The 13,107-nt window shown below is 43.4% G+C and overlaps 1 protein-coding gene across 2 annotated transcripts in view; it reads left to right on the forward strand.

The window, feature by feature from the left end:
• The window catches only part of LOC115871259 (zinc finger protein 660), an 11,697-nt gene extending 6,972 nt beyond the window's left edge, over positions 1-4,725 (forward strand). For both annotated transcript variants that reach the window (XM_045295028.1, XM_030886962.2), the window contains exon 3: positions 3,172-4,725. In XM_045295028.1, coding sequence (XP_045150963.1) covers positions 3,349-4,344 — 996 coding nt within the window. In that variant the 5' untranslated portion in view covers positions 3,172-3,348 and the 3' untranslated portion in view covers positions 4,345-4,725. The remainder of the gene's footprint in view (positions 1-3,171) is intronic.
• The last annotated feature ends 8,382 nt before the right edge of the window (positions 4,726-13,107 follow it).

Genomic DNA, 13,107 nt, shown 5'->3' on the forward strand with positions numbered 1-13,107 from the left:
TGTCTTGAAATCTACCTAGACCAGAGCATGTATACTGGTACAGATAAGAGCTCTCAACACACAGAATCCAGGACAGATAAACCCCTCAGGTACAGTAATGGGAGTAGTGATACCAGGAGGGTAGGGGGAAGATCTGGGAAGAAAATGGGGGACCAATGGTAATGATCCCCCCAAGTGGGATGAAAAACAGAAATGTGTGTGAAGGGAGATAGGATTTTAAAAAGAGCTGATACCAAGGGTTCACGTAGAAAGAAAATGTTTTGAAAATGATGATGGCAACATATGTACATGTGCTTGATACAATTGATGTATGGATTGTTATAAGATCTGGGGAGAAAATGGGGGAACAATTGTATTGATTGATGTATAATCCTCTCCAAGGGGGATGAAAAACAGAAATGTGTGTGAAAGGAAGGCATAAGAGAATGGTGGAGAAGGGTGGATTTTTGCCAAGATCCTAGGAGCATCCCCACATCCACATGTTGCTGTCTCTCCTAACTTAATAGGGTGAAGCAGGTGGAGGAAATATCAGTGAGAAGCCAGTGGGTTGCAGAGCAGATAGGATAGCAAGTGAACCTACTTCCAGAATGTCTCTCTGTGAGCTGAAAAAGCCCCCAATAAAATGATTTATTAAAAGAGAAAAAGGTAGAAGTGACATTGTCTGCTTCTTGTTTCCCTCCTTGCTGCTCTTGAGCACTCCCCGCTGGTCAGGGCTTGCCTTTAGAAAGTGTAACTCAGTTCATCAGAGAGTTATGAGATAATGGAACCTCATCAGAATTTTATTTTAAAGGATAGGCAGTCCTGTAAAACAATTTAATTCTTTCTGGCTCAAGAACCCAGTCACAGAACATTTATCCAAGAGATAGATTTCAACAAGAACAAATATTCTATAAAGTGGTCATAATCGTTTTAGTGCTTGTGATTGAACATGGAGTGGGGATGACAGAAATGTCTAACATTTGCAAAATGAATCTATCTCATGGTGCCTCGTGTGGTCACAAAATGATCCTGTTATGAGTAAAGAGCGTTGTGGGGAAATGCTTAGGAAAACTTAAGTAGAAGGATACCAGGTTATCTAAAACATGTTAGAAACTATGTAACAGTATGCAGCTATACAAGTCTAAAAAGGAGCACGATAGGAGAAAAATTAGTGTCAACACTGCAGAGTCCTTTTACAACCCAGTCCTAGGGTCTGCTGTGGTTATGCTATTGTTCAGAACAGTGTGTCAAATTCCTGCTCACCCCCTGATGTTTGATTTCATGTATCAGCACCTCTTGCATAAAGTCTGTGCATTTTACTGGTATATAATATGAGGTTCTCTCAGAGTCTCCCTTGCAGTGATTTAACTAACTCTTCCCATGGTTCAGCCTCTCACATTTACCCAGTGGACTCAAGTCTGTCAGAGTGACAGCTTAGAAAAGAGTAAACCACTTGTCATGGAGGGATGCAACTAATTACATTCTGATCCTTATGGAACAGGCTACAATGTGATGGAGCTCTACTATTGGAATAATTGGGTTACTCATTATCAAGATAGGTTTTCATGATGGCAGCCTGCTACCTGGACTGATGAAAAAGGAAATCTTAGTCATACTCTGTCTGAGACAATTCTTGGGCAGTTAGTTTATGCCAACCACGAAATCAGTAATACTGGGGAAACAGGTCAGCAAACACTAAAAAGATGAACTCTGAAGATTAGTTATTTGTGCATCTGAACTGAGATGCTTTCAATTCACTTTTGCAAGAGTGCAAGACCTGCCGTTAGGAGTTGTTAGATGCCATCGAGTCACTCGTAGTGACCCTTGCAGCACAGAATGTAACACTGCCTGGTCCTGGCCATCTCACAATTGTTCCTATGCCTGAGCCCATTGTCACAGCCACTGTGTCACTTCCCCTTGTCGAGGGTCCTCTTCATTTTAGCTGCCCCTCTGCTTTACCAGCCATGATGTCCTTCTCCAGGGACTGGTCTCCCACGACAACATGTCCAAAGGATGAGAGAGACAATCTCGCCATCCTTTCCTCTAAAAAGCATTCTGGTTGTACTTCTTCCAAGACCGAAGTTTGTTCTTGTGTTTGTTCTTTGGGTGGTCCACAGTGCTTTGAATATTCTTAACCAGCACCATAATTCAAGTGCATTGAATCTTCCTCAGTCTTCCTTACTGTGTTAGTCTGGGTGGACTACAGAAACAAATCTAGAGACACTCATATATGTGCAAGAGAGAACTTTATATAAAGAGTAATTGTATTTTAAGAAAACATCCCAGTCCAGTCCAGATCAAGTACATAAGTCCGATATTAGCCCATATTTCTGATATCAATCTATAAAGTCCTCTTCAGATTCACGAAACACATGCAATGATGCCGAATGCAGAAGATCACAGGCCAGTGGGTAGAGAGTCTTTGGATCCAGTGTCATTGGAAACATCTCAGTGCTGTCAGGGGTCTCCATGTGGCTTCTCCTGCTTCCGAGGTCTGGTTGTGTCCATCTCGCTTGTCTTCTGCAATGTCTCTCAGAGAGTAGCAGAGAGAGAGAGATGGCTTCCTCCTCCAAAGAGGAAGTACCAGATTTCCCAGAATTCTCAGGAGAAGGCCATGCCCACAGAAGTCTCATTGGCTATCTCCAGATTGACAGCCTAGACTCCACCCCTACACTTTTAATCCTTAAATTGACATCCGATTAGGTGACTACCACACTTATTGAACAACCAGCTTTCACATGCATATGAGGTGATTGAAAATGCCATGGCTTGGGTCAGGTGTGCTTTAGTTCTCAAAGGAACCCCCTTGCTTTGTAACACATTAAAGCGGTCGTGTGCAGCAGATTTGCCCAATGCAATGTGTCCATTGGGAGGTAGAAGGCTCCAATTCTGGGAGCCGAGCATGGGGAGCAGGAAAGTGGAGTGGGTCTCATGCTACTGTTCAACACTCATTCTGATGCTGGGCTTGTTGGGCTCCCGTCAGCTCCCAGCTTTCCAGAAGCCAATACCTAGGCCTCCCTGTCTATGTCTAGACTACTTTCTTTCACTTTCTTTGATCAGTTCCCCCTATCTCTGAACATTTACTCTTCCATGTTGACACCCTGTGGTCTACTAGATCATGTTGTCCTTGGATATTTCTTCCCCTCTACTACAGAAATAGGTGACATGTACAATTTTTCTTTCTCATGTCAGGTGGTCAAGCGGGGACTGAAGAAGTGCTGATTCCAAGACACCCTTCCCGAAAAGCCAGAATATGGGTATACCTTCGAGAGGACTCCACACAGGTGTTACCAAAAAGTAAACCTTTAGAAAGCCTCCGAAAAGAAAGAGAAGACTAATGAAGTCCTGGTATGCTCCGTGCAGGAGAAAATGAGGAAGAAAACACGAAACTTCAAACAAAAGACAGTTAGAGACAATAAAACATTCTCAGCGGTGAATGACCAGAAATCAGAAAAAGATGGTAGTCAGTGCTCTGACCCTGCAACAAACGAGGCAATTCAGACCGAAAAGAAGCAGTATGTATGTGGTGAGTGTGGGAAAGCCTTTAGTCAGAGCGCAAACCTCACAGTACATGAGAGAATCCACACAGGAGAGAAGCCCTATAAGTGTAAGCAGTGTGGGAAAGCCTTCAGTCACAGCTCCAATCTTGTAGTGCACCAGAGAATCCATACAGGATTGAAGCCTTACCCATGCAGCATATGTGGGAAATCTTTCAGTGGTAAGTCACACCTCATCCGGCACCAGGGAATCCACAGTGGGGAGAAAACTTATGAATGCAAGGAGTGTGGGAAAGCCTTTAGTCGGAGTTCAGGTCTTATTTCACATCATAGAGTTCACACTGGGGAGAAACCGTACACATGTATCGAGTGTGGAAAAGCATTTAGCCGAAGTTCAAACCTCACTCAGCACCAGAGAATGCACAAAGGGAAAAAGGTTTACAAATGCAAGGAGTGTGGGAAAACCTGTGGCTCTAATATGAAGATCATGGACCACCAGAGAATTCACACTGGGGAAAAGCCTTACGAATGTGATGCATGTGGAAAGGCTTTTATCTTGAGGAAGACCCTAAAAGAACATCAGAGACTTCATCGTAGAGAGAAACCCTACAAATGTAACGAATGTGGGAAAGCTTTCACGTCTAATCGAAACCTTATCGACCACCAGAGAGTTCACACTGGAGAGAAACCCTATAAATGTAATGAATGTGGGAAAACCTTCAGGCAGACTTCTCAAGTTATTCTACATTTGAGAACCCACACCAAGGAAAAACCCTATAAATGTAGTGACTGTGGGAAAGCCTATCGTTATAGCTCACAACTTATTCAACACCAGAGAAAACATAATGAGGAGAAGGAAGCCTCATGAAAAACACAAATTGTTGGGCATAGGGTTAATTGCTACCGGTACTTTTCTGGAAAGCAGTTTGTCGGAATCATCCACCTTTGCTCTACTTCTAAGAATCCAGACAGAGAACGTAATCGGAAGTGGACAAAGATCAACAAAAGGGATATTCATGCCAAGCTAGTCCACAGCCTCTGAGTCCATTCTGACTCACCATGCTCCTGTAGGACAGAGTAGAACTGCCCTCTAGTGTTTCCAAGGGTGGAAATATTTACAGAAGCAGGCTGCTGCATCTTGCTCTCATGAAGTTGCCGGTGGGTTGGAGCCACTGATGTTTCAGTTAGCAACTGAGTGCATCCCTACTGTACCACCAGGGTCCCAGTGGGAAAATATCATTATCCTAACTCCATTTTCCCCATGAACTTTTTGAAGCCCCTTCAACATACACATGAGGAGGCTAGAAAAAAAATCATGGGAAAATGGAATGTAAAGATCATGGAATTTTTCCATGAACTCTTTGACGTCCTCTCACAGAGGGGAGAAAATTGGGAAGGAAATGAATCAAATCAGAAGGCTAAAGTTATTATTTCGAGAAGATATGATTGTAGGTGACTTCTCTCTTCTTTTATACTTTTGTATGTTTTGTAGAATTTTCTACAATGGGAATGTTCTACTTTTATATTCAGGAAAAAGCTATTTACTTTTTCATAGAATGAGCATAAGTCTATTTTCACTGAATACTGTTAGGAAAGTATAAAGAACATAGAGTATAAAGTCCTGGGATGGTAGCCTAATGCTGGTACTTAGTAGCAGTGGAACCATGGGCCATAGGCATATCTAAGGTATAGCAGGTATGGCGTGTGCCCTGAGTGCCACTTGAAGCAGGGCACCACTGAGAAGTTTTTTTAATTAAACTGGTATATCGCAGCATCCTTCGAGAAGCAAGGTAGTCAGAGGGGTCCCACACTTGATCACAGGTACAAATTCAAGAGGTACCAGACAAGGCACAGAGGGACATTACAGGGTATCACAAATATGAAAGGTACCTACTGAGGCAGCCAAACAAGACTGGAGAATGTGTGCTTGCTGACATATCACTGCTAGCAAAATCTATTCATTTGAATTTGGGGTTGGGGGGCACAGTTTAAAGATTGCCCCTGCTTACTTGAATTGGGATTGGAATTTCCATGGAGATTTCCCTGGACACTGGTTATCTTCTCTATGCCCTAGCCAAGGACAGATCACTTTCTTTGATAACCTGTTTCCCGTTTGACAAAGTCATAATAAATGTCAATCAGCTTTAAACAAATACTTTTATTGTGAATTGGGTGAAGGTTTATAGAGCAGATGATTAGTTTTACATGGAACAGTTCATATACATTTTGTTTCAACTCATCCTCTGCAATCTCCTAAATGTCATCACTGAAGCCATTTCCCCCGTTTCCAGTTTCCCCTGTGTCTGCTCCTCCTTTTCTAAACTTTTGAATTAATTCTTGGGAAAACGTTGCCTCTATGACTTTAAATGTGATTATTCTCACTCAGGACGAGTTCAATTCTAGACCGGAAAGATGACCGAGGGACCATCGTCTTAGGGACTCTATATCTACCCACCCAATAAGCTTAGTCTGTTTGATGATATTGAACTCTATTCCTTATCTTTCTCCCACTCTGTGTTCATTACGCTTTGAGATAAGCTGGGCTTGTACTTGTCAACAAAGTGCATAATCCACTTATTAATTACTGGTACATTGAAAGAACGGTAAAAAAAATTGATGGATCATCTCACATACCTGTGGGAAAATCTTCAGATTAGGAGAACATTTGGGCCCTTATGAAAATGAAGCCAAAAATAAAGAAAATGAAACCCCTGTAGATTCAAAAACTTTGAAGAGATACAACCATTTTAATGCAAAACTAACAGAAAACTGCCTTCATAGGTAATGCCTAATGCAGTGGCTAAAAACACAAGTTTTGAGGTCAGAAATTTTGTTGTTCCAATCACAGGTATGCCACTTACTCGCCTTTCCATTACAAAAAAAGTCTTTTAACTTCTCAGAACTTCGTATTTATCTATGAACTACATCCCAGGATTGTGGGGATTAAATGAGGTAGTACATGTGACCTGCCACACCTGACATATGTTAATAAGTACAGGGTATCAGAGGAGTGTTTCTAAACACAGAGTCAAGGCAAGTTTTAGGACAGTTGCAGGTGTAAAGATCAGCAAACTATAGCCATTTAAACTTAAGAACAATAGTGGTTTAATTATAGAACAGTTGCACTACCATGGAGTCCATGCTGACTCACAGACCCCCAGTGGATTTTTGAGACTAATTCTCCAGAAAAGCTGCTGATGATTTTGAACTGCCGACCATAGGGTTACAGCCCAATATGTAACCCCTACATCATCAGGGCTGTTTCTAAAGGCTTTGCCTTCTGAATGGAGATGGTTGTCCGGGCAAGAGAGTTGAACTATTGGTGAGGTTCCGATATCATTTGTGGACCATGTTGATGGTGAATCCCAAGTTGTAAGGAAATGAAATAGTTTCTTTCTTTAAAGTATTAGTGACTCTTTACTACTACATGAAAGAAAGTGTTCGTGTATATTTATCACATTCATTTCAATGAAAACTTAAAAGAAGTCTTTAAAAAATCTTATAAAATTGATTGTGGCAATGATTGTACAACTCTTGTTGATATGATTGACCTACTGAATTGTGTGATATGTGGATTATCTGCCAATAAAATGATTGTTTTTTAAAAAGAATATGGGAGAGCAAAGGAAATTGTCACAGAAGCATCATTAGTGGCATATCAATATATCGCAGGTGCAGGTGGCACTACAGACATGGGAATGGGACCATAATTGAGACACGTACATTGTTCAAAGAGATCACAAGTTTGCCAGGGCCTTCCAACCAAGGCAGTCAGGGAATGACTCATGACTATGAAACCCTACTATGCCAGTCTCTGTCAAGGACACACTTATGCAAGCCCATACAGGAGACTTATCTTCTTTTGACTGGTCAGGGTGGTAGAGGTAATCCACTTTCCAATGTACTCTGCATGAAGGCAAACTATTCACATCTCTGAATAATGGTCAGAAGGAATTCCATGGAGGCTTAATCCAAGTGGGGACACTGCAAATGGATTTTCAGCTTCCACTGTCATCCATAACCTTCTACAAACCTAGTGTTCAGAATCTAAGCTCTAATTCAATAGTTTATATATCCTGCCCTTACCATATTTCAAGCCCGTTCATGCAACCCTCTGGGATTTAGGGTCTGTTTCTTTGGATGTATATCTTTACCTTCTTGATCTAGTGGAAGCCTGGTTGTTTCCAAAGTGTACTGCTACCTCTACTTCAAATATAGTTTCCCTCAATGCACATTCCTATCTGCACTGTCATTTCTTCTCTATTCATCACAAAACCTCAGGTCTTCAGGTGAGACGGGGTCCCTCGTGTGGGAAACAGAAAAGCTATTCCCCAGGATGCCCTCCCATAATATATGCCAAACCTAAGGTGCTGTTTGCAAACACATGGTCACTGACTATACACTTGGAGGTCAACTGCTTAAAGGTTATCTGCCTGAAGGCTGTCAGCCATCTAAGGCAATGAGGCCCTATTGTCTGTCCCACCCTAGGTAGAACGTACTCTTTCTGATAAGGATAATGGATGGTTCCCCTGAAGGAGAACCCAAAGACACCTACAGTCAAGCCAACCCCGGGATGACCAAGGTTAGGCTGCCATCTTGACTAGAGCCCACCTATCTTGTTACGTGTATGCCTTCCTGTCACATCTATGCCTGTTGTACAAGCCCTTCCTGTTACACGTGGTTATCTGTAATAAGAGGGACTGGCATGCCCCTAGAGTGCATATAAGCCTTGGATGGAAATATATTCACTCTCTCTGTGGGGATCTGGTTCCTGAAGTCATGACAGTCCCGGAAGTGAGCACTTGCATGCTTTATCTTGTCTGATGTCTCTTTAATTTTACTCCTCAATTACACAGCTGCCCCTTGGATCCCTTTGATTGTCGAGGCTGGTACCCCACACCCTTGTAGCCTCCTTAATTCTGCCAGAGCTGCAACCACCACTTGTTCAAAGGCAAAGGGGATGTCAGACTCTGAAGGAAGCAGTGAAGAGGGAAGTTCAAGGAAAATCTCACTTCCCTGTAGCCTCTTGTTAAGAGAATCTTCCACCTCAACAAATTAAGTCAAAATGCCTATTTTAGAGATCAAGAATTAGTCTGTTTAGCAGGTCACAGAAGGGACTACATGGACTGGCTTGTGCCCCAGGTAGGGTATCTCCTATCTTCTCACACTGAATACAGCAGCACTCCAACCATATAAAAACACCATGCATCTTTTTTTTTAAAGTTTTATTAGCATTTTATCCACGTCATACAATTCAATAATTCAATAATATTGAGAAGAGTTGTACAATTCTTATATACTAGAACAATTTCCTTGTAGAAATTTTATTCATGTATTTTTTTTCTAATCGTAGCAAATATATACACAATAGAACCCAAGCATCTTTGTTTAAGGTGTCAAGCTCTTTCCATTGGCAGCCTTCTTTTCACCTTGATTATAATCTTGACCTCTGAACAGTGCACATCTCTTGAGACAAATTCAACTTCCACCTCCTTGTAAAGCCTTCATAAGCTCCCTAGTCCCTCTTTTGGCTACTTTCTGTGTGACCCTAGCCTGGATAGACTACTTAACCAGTTGGGGACTCCATTTCCACCTTTGTAAAATTGCTAATAGATACTGAATCTCGTTTCATGGACACCCATATATAATAGAAAATGTTGCCGAGCTCTGTACCATCTTCACAAGTGTTTATATGCCTCTGGTTGTGGCTTATTTGGAGGTTACCTTCTGAGCATGCGGGTGGTGGAAGGCTAGAGTGAGAACTCCAGCTGCAGTGAGTCTTGACGTAAATTCATTCCCACGGTCAGTTGACAATGGAAACCGCTTTTGCCTTCAGGGAGAGTGTTTTGATTTAAAGTGAATTCCTGTGACTCCTATAGCCAGCTCAGTGAAGGGCATCTCGCCCTCAAGGACCTGATGAAAATGGGTGGTGACCAGAACCACAAGGTCAGCATGCATCAGAGGGCCAGGACTCATCCTGCAACCTTTTCTCATCCGTGGTAGTGGACACCCATCCCAGCCTCTCTTCCCTCTCCCACCGAGGACAGCCAGCGACGAAATGATACGCTGCCAATCGTGATTTTGTGGCCCAGTTCTTTAGTTCTCTGTATTCTATAATGAACAAAGTATCCATGAATCTTTTGGACACCATTATTCTCTCACTCTTTACCTGGGTGATTTGTTCTTGTCTTTGCCTTGTTTAAGACTTAATAAAAGTGTGCCCTAGGGGAAATCACCACAGCATTATCATAGCGAGGAAAACCACTTTATTCAGCATATGTGATAAAGAGAAACGAGATTCCCAACACAATCACTGAAGACAAAGTGGGTGCATAAGCAAATGTGGGAAGAAAGCTATCAAAAGATATAGCGTCTGGGGTCTTAAAGGCTGAAGATAAACAAGTGGCCATCTAACTGAGAAGCAACAAAGCCCACATGGAAGAAGCACACCAGCCTGTGTGATCATGAGGTGTCGGGATAAGGTATCAGACATCAAAGAACAAAAACTCATATCGTTGTGAATGAGGGGGTGTGCAGAGTTGAGACTCAAAGCCCATCTATAGGTAACTGGACATCCCCTTACAGAAGGTGGGGGGGGGGAAGAGATGAGCCAGTCAGGGTGCAGTATAGCAACAATGAAACATACAACCTTCCTCTAATTCTTTAATGTTTCCTTCCCCGCGTCCCCGTCTCCACTCGCTTGGTGTTGCTCTAATACTCACAGGATCTCTACCCTCTCCTAGAGGCTGGTTCCACTTCCCTAATTGTTCCCCTGTCCATGATACCGTATGCTCACCACACCCTTCTCCCCACCTCCTTCTTCCTCCTCTACCTTCTGGGGCCATTGGCCCCATTGCCTTCTCCCCGGGCTTCTCTCCCATGTCCAACCATATAATTAGGCAAACCATCAATGTCCTAGTCTGAACAGTAAGAAAACATACAGTTGAAGAAAGAAAAGGAGAGAGAAAAAGATGAGGGGAGAAGAAAAGAAAAAACAAACAAACATAGGTCCAGGTCTCTTTGCTGGCCCCCATGAGTCCCTCCCCCCTGGTCCTGGGGGAGATCCCGGGGCTTCCCATCCTAGTCCAAAGTCCATTCTTGGGGCTCCTCGGGGGCTCTGTGGCTTGGCTTTACTCCAAGTGATGATCAGTTATGCTCCATTCCCCTACTGCCTCCCTGCCGTGTGTCCCCATTGTTGTCCCCTGTCTCCCTTTGCTACAGTTAGGGGACAGCACGTCTTGAGTTGTTGGTAGTCCCACAGTCCTCTCTGTGCCTTAGCAGCTCCATGCAGGGGCCTCATCCTCTGGCCTTGGTGTGCCTGTATGGTGTCTAGGCCGACTGCCCTTTCTCTTTTTCCTTCTTGGTTTGCTTCCGTCGGGGTATGGAAGATCGGTTTTTTTCCCCCACCTGAGGGTCTAGTGTCGCAGAACCAAGATTCTTATGACCAAACCAACATAGTGTTAAATGACTAGCACTTGCTATACAGAATGACCAGCTAACAATTGTAACATCACTCCAAGTCTCCATTCGACTGATAGAATAAAACGTACTTAAATCCCCAACATTCGATCGGGTCCTCAGCAGCAACTTTGCGATTGTGGAAAATAATAGAGACAGACAGACAGACAGTGGGACACAGGGGCTCTTGTCCCAATGTCAGGACCAAGAGAGTGAATGTATTTTCCAATGGGTGTATGTAATGGGGCTTACAGATCTTTCATAAGGCATGCATGTCATACAGCTAACAAACACATAGTCAATGGGTAATATCATAAGCAAGTAACATAATAAATAATCAGTGAGGTGAGTCACCATCTTGACCTAGTGCTAGTTGGACTTGAACCGCCCCCCCCCTGAACCCTCCCCAGGGGGAGTAACCTCTGATTAGTATAAGCAAGAGATGTCAAGATGTCTCTTGTAAAATGTAGTTTGCTACATTTTACTGTGGCTTGGCTATGGAACCTGATTGCTCCTATCTATAGATCATTCTCAGGCACAGTGAAGTAGCCACACACAGCAATGATTCATCTATGCTGGTAGTTCCTTTAAGACTGCTCCTTAATAGGGCAGGGTGAGGGAGGGAAGCTATTGCAGGGGGCATATTATTCGGCCCGGAGAATGTGCATTTGAAAACATTTCCATCTCGGGACAATGGACGGCTTTCTCAAAATATGGCTAATTTTCGATGCCTGTGTTTGTGAGGACAGAATTAAGATCAAATCCTTTCTGCGAAGTCCTCGGCTTACCACGTCACTTGTTGGGCATGGGTGGTGGTGGTGGTTGGTTGGTGGTTGCAGGAGGGCATCTGAATTTCAGGGTCAGTCCTCCACCTGGCTTGACCTCCCAGTCAGAGACCCTGGTGTTTTTCACCTGAGAAAGATATACCCCAGCTTTTACACCCTGAAACTTTGCAGCAAATTCGTTTGGTAATGAAACTGTGCTAGATAGGTTTATTGTGCCAACCTGGCCAATAAGGACATGTGGGATTCATCAGGTCACCGTTTGATTGGAGGGCAAAGAGATAAATGGCTCTGCAAGGCCCACCCCTCGCTCTCTTGCTCTCTGGTGATGGGACAGCAAATAAGGCACACTTCAGGAGCCCTGGTGGAATAGTGGTTACAAGTTGGGTTGCCATCCCTAGGTTTAGCAATTCAAAACCACCAGCTGTTTCTTGGGAGACAGACAGCTTCCTACTCCTATAAAGAGTTATGGTCTCAGAAACCCACAGGGACAATTCTACCCTATCCTATAGGGTTGCTCTGAGTCTGCATTCACTTGATGGCAATGAGTTTGGTCCTTTGGAATCCCTTGGAAGGCAGAGTGCAGTTTTTCTTTTGACATGTTGTGCCCCCTGTTGGCCAGGTATTGTAACAACAGAATGGTGTTTTCAACATTATGTTTCATGAAACTGGGAAGACACCATGAAGTAGTCTCTACAACAGCGCTCATACAGGGTTCAACTGAAATGGGGCCAAAGCTGAATGCAATACCTGTGAGAAGTAGAATTTCACTGTACCCCTGGAGTAAAACTTGCCAACAATAGAGATTTTTCCAGGTAAAAAGCAAACAAAAACGGGCTGTCCTCATGAACTGGGATGCTGAAAAAGACAGTGCAGAGATCTATAACTGTAAAGTAGGCAGCAACACTTGGCACTTGGACCAAAAGCAGATGAGGATTAGGAAAAGTGACTACAGGATATCTAGTAATCTAGAGAATCTTATTAAATGATCTTCAACTTGACAGGGAAAACAGGAGTAAGACAGGGACCAGTACAGGGGCAAGCAAACCCTTCTGAAGGTAACCTTAAACAGCGGGTGCTAAACCTGCGATCGCTTTTGGCTTCACAGGACATTGGGCTACTCTAGACAAAGGCATAAAAGGCATCCCTAGACTGCTGCCTATCCCCCCCACCCCCAGGTTTCCATTATCTGCTGGTCTCCTCTGCACTCTTAAGCTTAGTACTAAGACTCTTCCCGAGGAAGACAAAAAGGCGCTATTTTCAGCCACGTACATTTTGTTTGTGTACACCTGCCCCTCTGCAGAATTCTTCCAGGTAAAAAGCAAACAAAAAGTGGCTGTCCTCATGAACTGGGGATAAATGGCTCAGTGATCCTCGCCTTTCTAGTTCTC

Source organism: Echinops telfairi, unplaced genomic scaffold, assembly GCF_000313985.2.
Source record: "Echinops telfairi isolate 266 unplaced genomic scaffold, ASM31398v2 ScPeMD7_4225;HRSCAF=4972, whole genome shotgun sequence".
Taxonomy (NCBI): Eukaryota; Metazoa; Chordata; class Mammalia; order Afrosoricida; family Tenrecidae; genus Echinops; species Echinops telfairi.